The sequence below is a fragment of the Balaenoptera ricei genome, chromosome 9 (genome assembly GCF_028023285.1).
Source record: "Balaenoptera ricei isolate mBalRic1 chromosome 9, mBalRic1.hap2, whole genome shotgun sequence".
Taxonomy (NCBI): domain Eukaryota; kingdom Metazoa; phylum Chordata; class Mammalia; order Artiodactyla; family Balaenopteridae; genus Balaenoptera; species Balaenoptera ricei.
In genome coordinates this window covers 55,963,193-55,980,559 of record NC_082647.1, presented here as the reverse complement: position 1 = coordinate 55,980,559, position 17,367 = coordinate 55,963,193, and the positions used below count along the sequence as shown (strand labels likewise).

The 17,367-nt window shown below is 39.9% G+C and overlaps 2 protein-coding genes across 17 annotated transcripts in view; one reads left to right on the top strand and one right to left on the bottom strand.

The window, feature by feature from the left end:
* CDK14 (cyclin dependent kinase 14) overlaps positions 1-17,367 on the bottom strand; it is a 573,947-nt gene that overhangs the window by 37,952 nt on the left and 518,628 nt on the right. The gene's annotated exons all lie outside the window — the stretch shown is intronic.
* Positions 1-17,367, top strand: part of MTERF1 (mitochondrial transcription termination factor 1) — a 589,841-nt gene that overhangs the window by 568,179 nt on the left and 4,295 nt on the right. For 11 of the 14 annotated variants that reach the window (XR_009505036.1, XR_009505035.1, XR_009505032.1 and 8 more), the window contains 2 exons: positions 8,542-8,686; positions 10,686-13,788. Coding sequence is in view for 1 of the 14 variants with exons in the window: in XM_059933798.1 (XP_059789781.1) it covers positions 8,542-8,640 (99 nt within the window). In the remaining 13 variants the exon portion in view is untranslated. Of the gene's footprint in view, positions 1-4,587; positions 4,646-8,034; positions 8,096-8,541; positions 8,687-10,685; positions 13,789-17,367 lie in introns of those variants that run through there. The other 3 variants (XR_009505045.1, XR_009505037.1, XR_009505043.1) reach the window with 3 other exon arrangements.

The window sequence follows — 17,367 nt, the reverse complement described above, 5'->3', positions numbered from 1 at the left end:
TACAGTTTCTATGTCAGCACATGATTATGAGATGTATGCTGTGGACTCTGAGTTTTCTGAGGTTAGAAGAAATGTGCAGCCATCTAAATGTCACAGGCCTGGAAGTAATCAAAAGGAAGCCGAATGTTAGTTACTACTGTGCATGAGGCTCGCAACATATCTGTGGTCGGTGGCAATGTATTATTAGAGCTCGGGTTTTTGTTGTGACTGTATGAACCAAGCCGCATAGGGAACACAGAAGAGTGATCACAAAAATACCTTTCTTTCCCTACTGTCCCTCAAGCAGCAGGGATCAAATAACTGTTTCTCAGCTGTCTGTCTCTTAAACAAAAAATATCTCCTTCACTCTACATGTATCTGTGGCAAGTTGGTGTTTGCTTCCTTTTCTCTGTTCTATTTTTTTAGACCCCAACCTTGGATCACCAGGGGATACTGGGACTAGAAAGGGCCTGACATGATGTTTTACAAATGTATCTTGTATTCCTTCAGTACATCACAGTTTGTGTTCAATAAAGGCAGGCAGTGTAGAGCAGGCAGGCAAAAAGAATGGTCTGCAATTGGATATTAAGCTTGCAGAATCATTAGCCGCCAATCTTGATACCTGAAGGGCTTTCCACTCAAGAGTATGGCAGTTTCCACCTATATTTTGGGCGGCTGCTATGCTACTATGCCAACACTGACTGCAATGATGGCGTGTTTCATTCATCTGCAACATGGCCAAGTCTTTCTACATTTATCCAGGAAATCACAGAGCTAGATGAGGTGTGGAGGAGCCATCTTTAATCCACTCTAACTGCACACACATTCCCCAGTTCCTTTATACGAACTCTGACCTGGCCACTTACTGGCCGGATATGTTTTTTAATATTACTTTGCCCCAGTAGCCTCATGTAAAAAATGGGTATAGATAATAATAGTAGCTCTTTCTTATGGGTTGTTCTGAGGATTTAATGAGTAGTTACAAGTGCAAGACTTACATAGGATCTGGCATACGAGCACTATATAAATATTAGTTATTATAATTATTATTTCCACTCCACAAAGTTAAGACTTCCTCCTAGTTTTGGACCTCAGCTGGCTGTAATTACTTTTACATCAGTGAAGGAATGGCTTGTGAAACTAATGAACATCATATGGCTATACCATAATTGGTTCAACCATTCACCTATTATTCGACATTTAGTGAGTTTCCAATGTTCTGCTATGCAGATAATGCTGTATGTCATCTGCCATTTCTAGAAATCTATCCTTACAGCTTCCCTATGAGGTGGACGTGTTTAATATTGCCATTTCCCAAGTGGGGAAACAAAGACTTAGATAATATAAATACGATATGCTCACACAACTAGTTAAGTGTTATATGCAAGACTCAAGCCCATGATTTGGATCCCAAAGCCTGAATCTATTCCCTACACAATGGATACAATAACAACAAGTCTGTGCACCTAAAGTTGCAAACTCCATTTATCTAAAATTTTTCTTACAGTGTGGACCATCTAATTCTTCAACAATTCAGAATAACTGCAGTGTTATTCTCCCCTTGGGCCCAAACTCCTCAATTTAAAACCCTCAACCTGTTGTTAGAAATGGTTACACTGCAAAGCCCCCAGCAGCTTCACAAAGCACTGCACTGGCTTCTAAAGGACCCGGACACATCCTTGCACCAATTCAGTCCAGACTGGCTGGGCCAGCAAGACACAGAGTGGACATGAAGAGCAATTTCAGGGGCCCAAGGAGACAACATAATTACATTTCAGCAAGAAGATCTTCTTTGCTTTCACCTGCTACAGACTTACTGTACAACAGATTTAATAAAATGTGACTAAACACCTTGTTGGTCAGGGGTGAAATTCCTGTCCTCACTACTGGGAGCAGTGGGAATGAAGCACACAGGTGCTACTTTTAGGATGTTCACTTTCTTGGTCTTCCTGCTCTCTGATTTTACTCAGTGGAATTTGATGAACACCATTCCTGTTTGAAACTGTTATTTGCCACTGATGCCTTAGCACAGAACACTAGAGTTGAAAGGGCTTCTGCGGGCCCAAAACTCTATCATTATTCTACAGAAAGGGAACCAGAGGCCTCACAGAGATGAAGTGACATGCTCAAGGTCACAGCTAGTTGGTGACAAGGTTAAATTTACTCCCAAACCCATGTCTTTGGACTCCTAACATGGTGCTTATTTACCTTATCACCCTAAATGTGATGGAAGACAGATAAATGACACCGATTCCTTACAGTTTCTGTGTCAGCACATGATTATGAGATGTATGCCCTCAACTCTGTATCTCTTGATACAGAAAAATTTGTTTTTTTGAAGACAGAGATGATAATTGAGGAACAATGATGTAGGTATACTAAATGCACACCTTGTATGTACATTTCCTAGAGAAAGGGGTCTAGAGATGGCTTTGGCAACACCACCATCCCAGCTGAGGCTGTCCTCTCTGACTGCATGTCCCTTCTCTAAGGGACCTATGACCACAATAACGGCTAAAATTTATCGATTGCTTACTATGTGCCTGACATTATTCTAAGAACTTTATGTATATTGACTCCATTTAATCCTCCCAACAACCCTATGAGGTAGATACAATTATTATTATTATCATTATTTTCTCCATTTTATACATGAGGAAACAAAGGTGTAGAGAGGGTAAGTATCTTCTCCCAGTTACAGAGTCAGTAAGTGGTAAGGCTGTGATTTGACCCTCTGGTCCTGGGGCCTTTGCTCTTTGTCACTACCCTATGCCTACTTTGGTCCTTGGCTCCCTTGCCCTCTGCCCTCCCAGCCCAGTTCACAGCAATCCATTTCTCCCATTTGCTCCTCAATGGGGACCTTCACAGGGCCACCCTCAAGCTTGGACTCCCCAGTCTCCTGCCTCCTACCTCTTCCCTCCCTTTCCAAAAGTCTCTCTACCTGTTCCATGAAGCTCTCCCCAGGAATGCAAAGGTATCACTGAAACAACCACACACAAAAAAATCACTTCCCTTCAACACAAGGCTTAAATGATTACTAGAAATACACAGAGAAGAAATAGTTAATACAAAAATGAAAAAGTACTCATCAATACAAATACATATTTTTAGAGAAATCAGTGCTTAAGGAGATTGTTGCACCCAGTGCAATTTCTTGTACATACAAGAGGCGATAAATAAATACATAATGAGTGACTGAATGAATGAAGTCAACTTGGGACTATGGAATTTCAACAGAGGCTTTTGAAAACTGACACTTGGATGTTTTTGTTGGATTGCTTTAAGAAGATGCTCTTCTGCAAGAAAGACCATTTTGTCAGAATATGTACAATCTAATGTTGCCACGTGTTATAAAGTCCTCCATTGAGGGTTTTCGAACAAGTCTGTTATGCTAATGCCACACGCCTGCCAAAGAAGGCAGTGACTGTTCTCTTTTATGTGCCTCTTTCACAAGTTTTTTTAAAATAACAAACATTTGCGATACCAAGAGAAAAGTTAATCTTTCTTAAGTATCAAGGTTGAGAAGGGAGAATAGCTAATTTGCTTTGTCGACTTCTATGGAGATTTTATTACTTCAGTGTTCTATAAAAAAATGTACTTACATTTCATGTTGACGTACCATTTTATGAGCTGTTAATAGAAATTACTGACTCACAAATTGAAGGAAAAACTAAGACTAATATTTTATTTATTATGTTCTAGCCAAGTGCTGAAGGCCAAGAAGAATTTAGCAGTATCTACAGCTTTGTTGTTTTAATATTCAGCTTAACTGTTTATTTTGTAATCACATCTTAGATTTAAAAAGCCATTTTAGGCTCATTTGGTTTCATTTATTAAATAGAAGTTGTCTTGCTCAAACCCTTTTGAAACAGTAAAGGTAAGGATTTATTAACAAGAGTATAATTAAAATAATGAAGAGGTTGAGCGACTCAATTGTAAAAGCAGGATTTTGGTACCTTCACTCCATAGCTGTTTCAGCATTAGCCTATCACAGAAATAGCTTGTGCTGTTACCTGGAATCAAAATATAAACTCATTCCTCACTCAGCTCTGGTATTAAAGAGAAATGCACTGCTCTGAGCAAGAAACCTTGCATTTCAGGAACCTCACCAGTCAGGTTTTTCTCAGGAAATACGGTAACTTATACAGCGAATGTCTTGATTTCTGAAAGAAGTGAATTCAGGTTTTCAGTTTTACCTTCTACTCTTTTGAAGAAACCCACCCCTTAGCCACCTGCCTGTGCTGCCCTCAAAGCACACCCTGGCCATCCCACCACCGATCCTACGTCTGCAGCTCCTGGCTGAATCCTCTCTGTCCATCCACCCACTTTTTTTTTTTTAACATCTTTATTGGAGTATAGTTGCTTTACAATGGTGTGTTAGTTTCTGCTGTATAACAAAGTGAATCAGCTATACGTGTACATATATCCCCATATCCCCTCCCTCTTGCGTCTCCCTCCCACCCTCCCTCTCCCACCCCTCTAGGTGGTCACAAAGCACAGAGCTGATCTCCCTGTGCTATGCGGCTGCTTCCCGTTAGCTAACTATTTTCCATTTGGTAGTAGAGTGGCCTGGACTTATATATACCACCACCCACTTTTAACCCACAGTATCCATAATCCTGCCGACTCGTCCAGATCAAATTCCACCTCCATTATGAGCCTCCCAAGCCAGAAGTGGTGTTTCCCTGCTGAGAATATAGACACTGATTGTCCGTATGTCTTCATGTTACTTCTTTTAGACTTGTCTTTCCGTGGTTTATGTGGGTCTCCATATCTCCGTCCCCAACTAGACTGTTAACTCCTGGAGACTGGGGACTCTGGAGACAGTCAATAATTTATTTTATCTTTTGTATCATATATACATTTGTGAGTTGCCCTCAATCACATGACAAATGAACTGTGGCGTAAGTGTATCCTGCTTATGATAGGATTATGAAATAAAGAAGTGTGGGTATGTTATGCATGGCCTATAAAGGCAATTGCATTATTGTGTAGCGATACCTTCTACTCTGTAAAATCCGTAGCATCTCTGTACCTAAGTGGAGTTGATAAATATTAACAACGGAAATGAAAAAAAGAAATACCAAGAGTGGAATATAGTAAAAGGAGTTTGAAATAGACAAAGAAAATCTTTAAAAATATATACCGTGTATAGTGAAGATGTGATTACCTATAAACCTGCACAAATAAAATCAATAGATAATGAGAAGCTAAATGCTGGCTATAGGGTTCCATCACCTGTTAAACTAAACATTTCCATACAAGTATTTATAGGCCACAAGTTGATTATTTGGATTTATTCCCACTCCCTGTCACAGCACAACCTTTATGTGTATAACACCCACATGGTGGCTGAGGACATTTCTGCCCTTTAAGTCTGGGTAGAACAGGTAGGGACCCTGCCAATTTCTCAGACCATGGGAGTCCACAGCCTCCAAGATTTCTGCAAATTCCAGGGATGGGGATGATATTTATGCTTTCAAGGCCCTGGGCTCTGGCGCTCTCCCCAACTACTAGGACACACGCACTGAAATGCACGCTGAAACTCGGCTCAAGACAGATGCCCTTAGTGGAGTTTGTTGAAGATTTGAGGAAGGCAGGGTCAAGAGCACATGGTCTTATACCAGCCAGATGGCTCCTTTCTCCCTACTATCTTCTGCTTTTTTCCCTTTTCATTCTCTCTGTCCTGGATATAGTAATTCAGATTTTCTAGAGGAAATCTTGGCCCCACCTCATTTCCCCAACCTAGATGGATTTCATTTCTAAATGTAATCTCTATAATCATTATTTCTTCAGACAAAAGTAGTATCCTTCTTGAGACTAATTCTGATCCCAGCTGTTAAATACTGTAAAAATGTCTTCCCATTACACTCATGCATTAAACAACAACAAAAAAAAAAACAAACAAAAAAACTGTATATGGTCAAAAAACTGGAAACTAGAGGAAAGCCAGGAGCTCACCTGACCTACTGCTCTGCCTCTACAGCTCCCTCACTACCCATGACTGAAGCTGCAGGTGTCCTATAAACACCACCATGGGCATATTCCACACTCCACAACAAGCTGCCCTGGGAAACTTCTGTTCCAGGCTGGCAACCCCAGTATCAACCCCATTGCCTGTCTCTGGATTCTTCCCTTTTTTCATAATACTCTGAATTGGGACGCACAGACTTATGTCCAGTTTTGTTTCCTTTCCTCTCTTCTTGAGAACACCATGATCTTCCACCCATGGGCCAGTCTCATTCTCTTTGCTCTCAGCACAGCCTCAGCTCACATCTGTCCAGACAGCGGGCTTGGGACAGTGCTTTAGAGGATATGGAATTTGGATAGCTGGCCTATCGGTAATGGGTAATTAGATCTACTTAATAGTTCAGATATCATTTCTGAATGTCCAAGTGTTCATGATCCTCATGATGCTAAGTTATTTATCTCTACAGAATGCTCTCTTTTTCACCACTGAGGCAACAGGCAGAAAGGAGGGTTAAGTAAGCGGACCACAGTGTTATCATGCTAAGTCCTTTAGTTAATAAACCAACCTATGGATATGAGCACCAGAAGTACCCCATTCCATACCTTCTAACCACCTTCATTTTTCTTGGCAAAACTGTCTCCACAATTTGTTTTTAATTAGAAAACGCAGTATCCTATAGTTATGACACCAAGACAGCATTTTCTCTGTTTCCAGTTAAAGGAAATATAAAGATGCCAGAAAATATCTGCCCAAACTGTGCTGTTTTTCATTAGAAGGGTACTTTTAGAACCTAGTTACTACAATATCAAGTCTGTATTGTTCTAGTATCATGAAGCACAGAATTGAAATAGGTGGGTTTTTTTGTTTTCTGTTTTTTCTATCAGCAGCACAACCCATTTGTTGGGTATTAAAGAAAGTGCTCACAGATATTAAAAGTTTTTCTCCTCCTTGGGAAAGGCATATCATTGAAAATACAACGTAATTTCCATTCTCTTTTGGAGCCCTGAAGTATAAGAGCATAATTTTTCTGAGTTCCTTCAAGATAACCAGGACATTGAATGCTCCCTGTCCCCCACTGACCACCGCCCCATGAGCTGACTACATCAGAACTGGAGAAAGATGTCAACCCTTTGGCCATCAGTTCTTTCCCTCTGTCAGGTCGGAAGGATCACTCATGCATACATCTGCCCTGGAATGGCCTCTCACAGTCCTCCTTTTCCAAAGCAATATTCATTATAATGTAACCTATCGTGGAAAGAACACATTACTTTGCAGACAAAACTACTCAGAGATTACAGAATATCTCATATTTCATTAACATGTAAATTGTGACCAATTCCACATCTCCAATGTAACAAGTCTGGAAGTGCCATAGCCTAACTGGGTGTCAAAAACTTCTGTGTTTGGCAAATGGCTATCAAAAGAGAAAAAGAAAGTTTCCTGGGAGCTGTGGAACTCATAATGGCTTTGGAGAAGGATCGTAGCATCACAGATGTTAAGTACCAGACCAGATGCTTCTGTGGCCACGATGAACTCCAGACTGGAGAGCCAGAGGTGTCTAATCAAGCATGCTCCTCGCGATGTGGGACTCCATGCTGGATTACTTTTACATGACAGGGACAGTAGCCTCTACTTACTGTTTGTTCATGATGTGCCAGGAATCACAGGCATTAATGCCCATCTACCTGACCATTCTGCAAGGTCAGCATATGAGGGTATTGAGCACCTTCCAAATACTGGGCCAGTACTGGTCTAAGTGTCTTACATGGATCATCTCTGTCACTTCTCATCACAGCTCTATGAGACGTGAATATGATTAGTAGGCTATGCTTCCAAGGCCACAGAGTTAGTAAGTGCCAGGACGCAGATGGCTGACTCTGAAACCAGAACTCCTAATGGCCATGGCACAGTGCCCTGATGCTTCCCAGGTAACATGAGGCACTTGACATCGGTCCTCTCTCAACTAATTCTCCAACAGCTTTCTAGGATCACTGTTACTATGCATACCTGGAAATGAAGAAAACAAGCCTCTGAGAGATTTAGGGACTTGTCCATGGACACAAAGCAAGAAATGATGCTACTGGGATTTGAACCTGGTCTATATGAATCTGAAGTACAACCGGACCCACTGTGCGGCTTCTGACAGTGAGTCTCTTGCTTGTCACGAATAAAAGCTGATCATGGCCAGAGTTTAGGTGCTCATATCTCCAGATCCTACGGGACATGAGATCATTTTTAGTTAGACATTGCCTTTCACACTTACACCTTTTCTTCTTACAGAGAAAACATGAAACGTGTGATTCAGCAAGTTCTCTGATGAACCTTATCCTCCATCCTAATGTGGACTCAAATTCGAAACTCTCTTTCCACATGCTTCCCTGTTTGAAATGTTTTTGAGCACTTATGGTCCCTAAGTCACGAGGGTAGATATTAATCACTGGAGACATGTAATGCAAAAAATATGGAGATAATAGCCGCTTAAAATAAAATATAGGTTGTCTCATCCAAATGAAGGGCGATCCAAAAATGGCAAGTCAAACCACTAACATTTCCTTAAATGCTATTTGCATGTTCTCTCGTCTTGTCTACAGCTCTTTCGTGCGTCTGCTCATGCTCCAAGCACAGGTCGTGCCAAGAGGCTCGGCATAAACGGTTTCAAATGCACAGAATGTGATGGGAATCTCATCTGAAACCATATGGCCTTTCACAAATGCTCCAAATGGCCACTACTCAAAGGTACGAGATTTAAAAAATAATCCTGCCACCATTAAAAATATATGAATAAATAAACGATGGCAACAACTTCCTTTCCTCTACTGGATTCGTGGACAGGTTGGGGAGTATGAATTGCTTCTGCTCTGTGGCTGATTTTCAGTTCAGATAACTCATCTTTATTCATTTCCTTTCAGTCATGATAAGCCATATTGAGAGCAGCTGTAGGCAGGAGGAAAATAAAAAGGATCTCCTCACTCCCTCCTTCAAATCATTGTCAAACAGCCTTTATAAAGAATCCATCTGGGCTCAGTGCTGTGCTGAGCACCCATGAAATAATAGAAAACAGGAGAAAAAACAGTTTAAATTGACTCTAACAAAGAGATTTAAAAATTACCCAAACACATGTTTTCAGGCAAAATCAAACTCAGAAATGATTTAATGCAAAGTCAGGTAGACCAAGACTAAAGGAAAATTATACTTCAAATCAAATTCAAAACCCAAACAAAACAAAGTGTACTTTAATGCTGATGGGAAACACCAATCAAATGTCTTGTTACTAGGCAGGTAACTAGCAAGGAGTGGTCTGGTAGCCACTTCTAGTAAGAGTTACGTATAAAGTTAGAAGGTGGTAAGTGAGTACCAATAAGCTAAGCCTTAAAATAGAAGAAGAGTGAAATGATCATGAGAAAACAACTTGCACAAAGTGGAAAGAAATAAGAAATGATTTACATTAGTGATTGAGTTTTTATATCTGAAAAGTCTTTCCAGGTTTACAAAGCAAATGAATTGGGAATCAAAACTCAGTTTTGTTTCATTTTTAAAAATTTTGGATGAATGATGAATATTTTTTGGTTCAGGCTTGGTCTGAATTAGGAAGTAAATGCTTTTAGCATTTTACTTAAAATGATTTCATCTGTTTTAATATATAAAAGCAATAGAAATCTTGTTTATAGACCATTCTACTATACTTCAATGACACAAAAATGGCTTCAGTTTCAAAGGGGAGACTTGGCAAGTGATTACTGCATAAAATACTCAGTCTTGTTTATTTTATAACATTTTTGTTCATGCCGTTTTAATGGTTACATGAACCAAATGCTCAGGCAACTGTGCCGTAGATGATTATGAATGAGAAACAAAGATATCTTAGAGGGCAAGCTGGAAGACTAACTGCTTTGCACGTTTTCATGAAATGTAACTTATAGGGTAAAAATGAATTCTAAGTAGTGTTTGAAAATGACCAAGAACACATAGTGACTAAAATTCACAAAGAAAGTTTTAAGATGTTAGGAGAAAAACCAACAAAAAGACCATCATAGAACACACCAAGAAAATTCAAACTTCCTTACCTTCAATTTACTAACTAGAATTAGTAATGGTTTTTATTTCCTGTCAATCTCTGAACTCTCTGCCATTTTTTACACTGATGAGTACTCCTTCCTTGGTGACAGTTACCCTTCTATGGTGTCCAAAATCTGATTCTCTGTCCACTCCTGCAATGCCATCTTTTCAGTCTCCTTGGCTGGGCTGGTCTGTCTTCCTTCCTGCCCACTCCCTCTCTCCACTTACCTCCAGCAGTCCAAGATCCTACGCTTTGCTCTCTCCTGGGGGCCCTCTCACTTATGTTGACAGGTCGCTTCTGATCATTCCCAAATCAACATGTCCTTCCTCAGTCTCCACACTGTAACTGACAGACACCAGCCTATGTCCCTCTCCCACTGTGTCAACTTCAGTATGGTCAGAGCCACCTTACCACTGAGAGATCCACTCCTCCAGGCTTAAAAACTTTGACTCTTCTCTATTTTTTAAACTTTTTTCTCTCCTTTGGCCAGTATAGCCATCAGTCATTGAGTCCTACTGATGTGTCTCTCTCGGTATTTTCCCTCTCAATTCAATGCAGGCTCTCATCACATCACACCTAAATTATTACCATAATAATATTAACAACAGCTCATTAATGTCAGCTATTATGTGCCAAGCACTGCTTTAATTGCTTTATATGAATTATCTCATTACACAGGAAGAAATCAAGGCACAGAAGTGAATTTACCTGACTGAGGTCACACAGCAAGCAGAACCAGGGTATGAACCAAAGTTCTTCAGCGCTGGATTAAATTGCTCCTCACAGGATCTCTCATCCAAGCCATGCTGCACGCTACGGCCACTTTATTTTTCTAAAATAGTGTTTTAAATGTGACAGTATGTACTAGCAACCTCAATTACCCATACCTGTTGGCTCAAAATTTGAGTAAAAATCTCTGGAATTTTATCCTAAGAAAATAATTAGTAACATATGGAAAGATGTATATATAGGGATCTTCATTACAACATGATTTATAGTAGTTCAAAACTGGAGACACCTTTAATGTTCAATGGTTGATTACACAGAACTGTGGCACGTTCACATGAGGGACTATACACCGTTAACAGTGCCACTGCAGAAGAGTGTTTGATGACATGGGAAAATGTTCAAGATTTACTAAGTGGGGGGTCGGGGGGAAGCAGATTATAAGTTATATAGAGCCATATAGAGTATGGATCCAATTTTGTTAAAAAAGGAAAAAGCCCCAAACCCCAAACCAAAGCAAAACCAAAAAATCCAAAATATACCAAAATGTTAACCAAAATTGTTTCTAAGGTATTGGGACCCTAAGGGAGTTATTTTCATGCTTTTCCAAAATTTTATAATGAATATATGATACCTTGTTATCAGAGCCCCCTCTTACGATAAACATTATTTTAAAAATAACATTCAAATCCCACTACTTCTGTAGTATCATTTTTCTGCTCAAGGACGTGACAATAAATACTTAATGTCTGTTACCCTAGGTTGAAAGTTTCTCTACCTACAATTGAAGCCCCTTTGTCTAAGGCTTCTTGTTGGTTCTTCAGTCCCAACCTCTGAGTCCTTCTAGGAGACCATAGCCAAATTGATCTCTTCAGTACGCTTCTCTTACCCATCACCCACCAGCTCCGTGATGGGTAAGGCCGAGCCATAGCACTGCTCTATCACTCACACCTCACTGCTACAGATGCATCAATTCCTCCATTGGATTCTTACAGTATAACTTGGATTTATTTAGAAACATTTGGTACTTCTTTCTAGTTTTACCATGTGTGGAAAATGGCACTCAACCTGGGGGCCATACAGTTATTATAAAAAGTCATCATTACCATATACAAGCCAGGCCAGTGCTATTAATAACATTTCCCACATTTATGTGCTGCAGTTTTATTATTTACCTGCTGGCCTTAGTTGCTCTTCAGTGTCTCCTACATCACATTGTTCACACTTGGGCTACAACACTTCCCACCTCAATTAAACAGATATATTTACACGTTTGTTACTCTTGCTCAATCGTCACTTCCTTGAGTTCAGTAATAATATCTAATTAAGCTTTATAGCACATAGCACATAGTAGTTACTCAATAAATATTTATTGGATGAATTACAGATTAGAGGAAATGGGTGAATCTGTATCTAAATAATATAAGTTGCTTGAGGAAAATCCGGGAAGCAACTTTCACATAATTGATAACCAGAATACACCACCAAACACCAGAAATGATTAAAATCTCCATAAGTGATACTGTTAAAACTAAAAATATGTCCTATGCCCACTTAGCTTTGCCAGATATCTAAGAGATGCATAAAAGTTAACCTGAATGTGTACCCATCATATTAATTTCTTATATTACATGATTGTTACTACCTAGAGATTTAGTGATAAAATAGGTGAAGGGAGGAGGAAGAGAAAAGAAGAATTTTTACTGGTTGTGAAAATTCCCAAATGGTAACTCCAGTTGCTACTTTCCCCCCAACTATATCATTAATTACTCTTAAGTTGCTATGTATCTGTAGAAACCAAAAGATCATACCACGATTCACAAGACACAATGCTATATGAATAAGTAGTCTAGATGGGGAGCTATAATCTTCTTGTGGGGCTTTGGAGAAGCTGTAACCACATGAGGAAAGTCTGACTGGTTAATATAGCCAGTCAAGCCATTGCTTGCATTTAAGAACACTGTAACCCCAAACACACAGACTTGGTTTTATATAATGCGTGGGTATAACTCCAATGCGTCTGCATACTGCAAGGATTTTTCCATCTCATGTTGGCCCTAATTTCCATTTCTTTAGACTACTTCACTTCTCTCTTTGAGCTCTATGGGTGCTAACATTACATCCTAAGTGGGCAAAACTGAGACTCCTCTTTCCATCTTAGCTACGACCATGAAATGTAGATATTTAGCTACCAGTGGATTCCGTCATCCAGCTAAACATGAACCTGGATCAAAGGGAGAATATGCAGAGAGAAAAGGGAAGCATTTTTCCTCTTCACCTGTGAATAATAAACAAAAGTACCCTTTTGGAACCAAATGGGTAACTCCAAGAGAGAAGCCATTTCAAAGCAGTTTGTTATTTAGACTGTGGCAAAAGCATAGCAAACATTATTTAAAATACAACTCCTAAGAAACCAACCAGAGAAATAAAAACCAGGAAATTAAAAAGGTATAGTTTAAAATGAAACCCTATCATAACATAACTCTAGAGTTAGGGAAACTCAGGTCCAGTCCCCCGCTTTATAGACTAACCTCATTCCCTCAGGCTTTTCACAGGTGAACTTATGTTTTGCATGAATGAGAGCACGATGAGATCCACAGCTACCTGGATTTGAATAACAACGAGCCACTGTGAGTGTGGCACTCTGTATCGAGGATATGACGTGCAGTGAATGGACTCTGGGATGAGGATGCTCCCCTGGACCTGTCACTATGTTAGCAAATCAGACTCACTTTGGAACTGGGAATTTGAGTTCTGTCCCGAGTTATGAGCCTGAAGACTGGGGTACGAGCAAGATGGGGGTGAGAATAAGGGCCGAACAGTATAGCAGAAGCAAATGGAGTAGTCTCCACAAGGGAACTCCAGTCTTAAGAACAAATTATGCTTCATGGGATATACGATCCTCAGGACATTCACGGGATATACGATCCTCAGGACATTCAGGCATTGAATAGGAAATATTAATAATGATACCTGTGTCCTTTAGTGGAGAGCTTTCCACATAAAATAAAAATACTTTACGTATTAATGAGGCAAAAAAATCAAGAAATATGACTCTTGTGTTCATTATAATAAAACCTAATTTGGATTAATGGCCTGAAAGACATATCTGAATCAAAATCTAAGCTGTAACACTCTTTAAATAGATACAATTGTATTATCTTTAAATATACACAGAAGCTAGAAGAGGGCTAAATTTGTCAAGTAGGGGTCTTTCATGGGCTCACCTGGACTTAGCATATTAAAAGTAACTTTAACATGCTTGAAAACAGTTTTCTTAATAGGATAAACACTGTCCTTTGTGTTCCTCTTCAGAACCTTTATTGCCTTAGCAAACTACTTTCCATAGATGGAGGAAAGGCCAAATTCACCAGGCCGTCTGCCTTACCAAAAATTATTATATACTAAAGTTTAAATGTCTAAAAAGTTGTATAAATTTAGTAGTTCCATATGTGTGTGTGTGTGTGTGTGTGTGTGTGCGTGTGTACACACACACAAACGCACCCACATACAAAACTAGCACCTTAGGCCTTTCTAGTTATCTTAGACCAACATGCAAAAAAATCACCAGTTGTCTGAAAAATAATATAAGAAGATTACATTATTTTGCTACAAAGCAGCAAAAGTAAATGGAATGACTGACAAGATTTCACCTAAATACATAATTAATTAGCTGACCTAATATATTTTAATCTAAAAGGAGACTTGGGAAAGGGAAACATATTTTTTAAAATGTTTTAAACACAAACTGTCCCCTTGTAAACAACCAGCAATCAGGAGGTCTTACATCCCTGGCATTAGAGGGTTAAGCACTCCACTAAATGTCTCTTCCACTTCCTCCCAACCAGAGGGTGTTGTAATTTTTTGGATTTATGAATTGGCCAGGCCAGTCAGCATCTTGAACACAACAGACTCTGTCTAGATCTATACCTTACCTGCTGGGAAGAGACAATTCCCCTCACACCTGGAACCCTGAAGCCCTTTAAGCTGCCTGCTCTGTAACCGTGGCAGCTGGGCCCTACACAGTTCTTCATCTCCTGCCACCAGGGCCTCACTAAATAAAGACTATGGTGCCTCGTTAGCCAACAACTGAGTGTGAAATCACTACATTGCAGTTCCCTACTCCCTGAGTCAATCAAAAATTTTTTGCCCATTATAGATCTGGGTCAATAAAGAGATGGGGAAAAATGGAGTTGAATAAAATGAATGTTTCAGGGCAATGGGAACACACTCAAATGACATATAGTGAAATTAGTTAGTGCATTCATATAAAACAGTTAAGAACTAGCTAACAAGGGACTTCTCTGCTGGCCCAGTGGTAAAGGAAATGCCTTACAATGCAGGGGATGCGGGTTTGATCCCTGGTCAGGGAACTAAGATCCCACATGCCACGGGGCCACTAAGCCCGTGCGCCACAACTACTGAGCTTGTGCGCCTCAACTTGAGAGCCTGCGTGCCGCAAACTACAGAGCCCATGCTCCCTGGAGCCTGCACACCACAACTAGAGAGAGAAAACCCGCAGGCCACAACTAGAGAGAAGCCTGTGCACTGCAATGAAGAGCCTGCGTGCTGCAACAAAAGATCCTGCACACCTCAACAAAGACCCGACACAGCCTAAAATAAATAAATAATAATTTTTAGAAAAGATCTAGCTAACAAAACCAAAACATGGTTACTTAATGTCAACATGGTTACTTAATGTCGTTAATACTTAATGCCATCATTGTGCTTAGAACTTGCACAGGACATATAATGGAGAAGAGTATAGAGACAGATACGCAGCCAAGAACAAGCTTTTGTCAGGTCTAAAATTGCTAACAGGGCTTCCCTGGTGGCACAGTGGTTGAGAATCTGCCTGCCAATGCAGGGGACACGGGTTCGCGCCCTGGTCTGGGAAGATCCCACATGCCGCGGAGCAACTAGGCCCGTGAGCCACAACTACTGAGCCTGCGCGTCTGGAGCCTGTGCTCCGCAACAAGAGAGGCCGCGATAGTGAGAGGCCCGCGCACCGCGATGAAGAGTGGCGCCCGCTTGCCGCAACTAGAGAAAGCCCTCGCGCAGAAACGAAGACCCAACGCAGCCAAAAATAAATAAATAAATAAATAAAAAATTAAAAATGCTTAAAAAAAAAAAAAATAAAATAAAATAAAATTGCTAACAGATTAGAGTGTGTTTGACAAGGCACTGAGATTGTAACATACGTTCTTTTGAAGGAGTTTTAACATTTTATGCATTAGCTACATGCTAACCCAGAGGGAACAAGACCTTGAACCGTTAAGAACTATCAGAATGTCATGTGCAGTAATCAGCAGGTCTTCTCCCTGCTTGGAATCCTGTGTGTGCATGTGCCCGAGGATTGAAGATGCAAGGAAGCTTGGCACAAGAGGAGGAAAGTCAAAAAGGAGTGAACATGAAGAAATAGGCTGCAATGTGCGCTGAACGCAGTGCTTTTTTCTTGAAGAAGCTCCCAATGTGAGGGGCATGTTCAAAAGAAGGTTTCAGAAGAGGGAAGGAATGTTTTGAAATAAAGCTCTTTTCAACTTTTCATCCCACCTAAATAACACCTCTTATATAGTACTACTTCTCTAGTTGCAGGGCTATTTACTCAATATCCTTTAATATCCCTTTCACTTACATTCTCGAAGATTCTTTTTCAAGAGTGCAAAATTGTTGTATGGCAAAAGTCAGAGTGTTGAAAGAATATTACTGTTAAAAATGAATTAGGACTATTGGGTCCATCCGGAGCACTTGAAAATCATTAGGCCATTAATACAGCGCACAGTCTCCCTAATGGTAAATTTTCATATATGGTGTCTTATGTCTTTATATAAAATTTCAACAACTTTTGCTGTTAGTCTGCAGACTCCTTATAGACAGCAGCTATATCTTGTCTCCCACAATGCCCGGCAAATAGCAAGAATTGAATAAACATTTGTTGACTTGTATTGCTATAAAGGAAATGGACAACAAAACATAATACTTCTAAGCAGGAGTCCCACCAGCAGCCATATTGACATCCCCCTCTTCATTGCTCCTCTGGGACTCCTGGGTGTCCCTGACCACAGTCCTCATGACTCTGGCCAGACTCATTGACTGTTGTCTGTCTTCCCCACAAGACTGCAGTAGCCCAAAGGATGGGCGCCAAGGCTTACTTGACATTGTAGTCTAAATATCCAGAACAGGACTGTACTTATAGGGGGCACTCTGCTTTCTACCCTAAGGCACCAAAGCTAATTATTACCTCACAAACTTCATATTCACCAAAGAAGCTGCCATCGTATCTTAGTAAAGGGACTGGAAATGCAGAATTCCTATATGAGTAAAATGTAATTATGTGCACATCATTATCTGATTTGCAAATTCTCTTTTAAAATGAATTATTTTGTATCATACAACTTAATTTTATCATTCACAAGTTATTCAGAACCTGGAGACAATTATTAGTTATATATGAACATATATATACACATATATACCTGTAGACAGATAGATTGATATAGAAAATTTAACCCTTAGGTCTCTTTTTACTTCTTGATTGATTTCCTGATGGTGATTTTAATGTTAAACATGCTCATTTTAAGGTTAGACATAATTAGAAATGTAGATTAGAAGGATAAAGAATTCTATGAAGTAT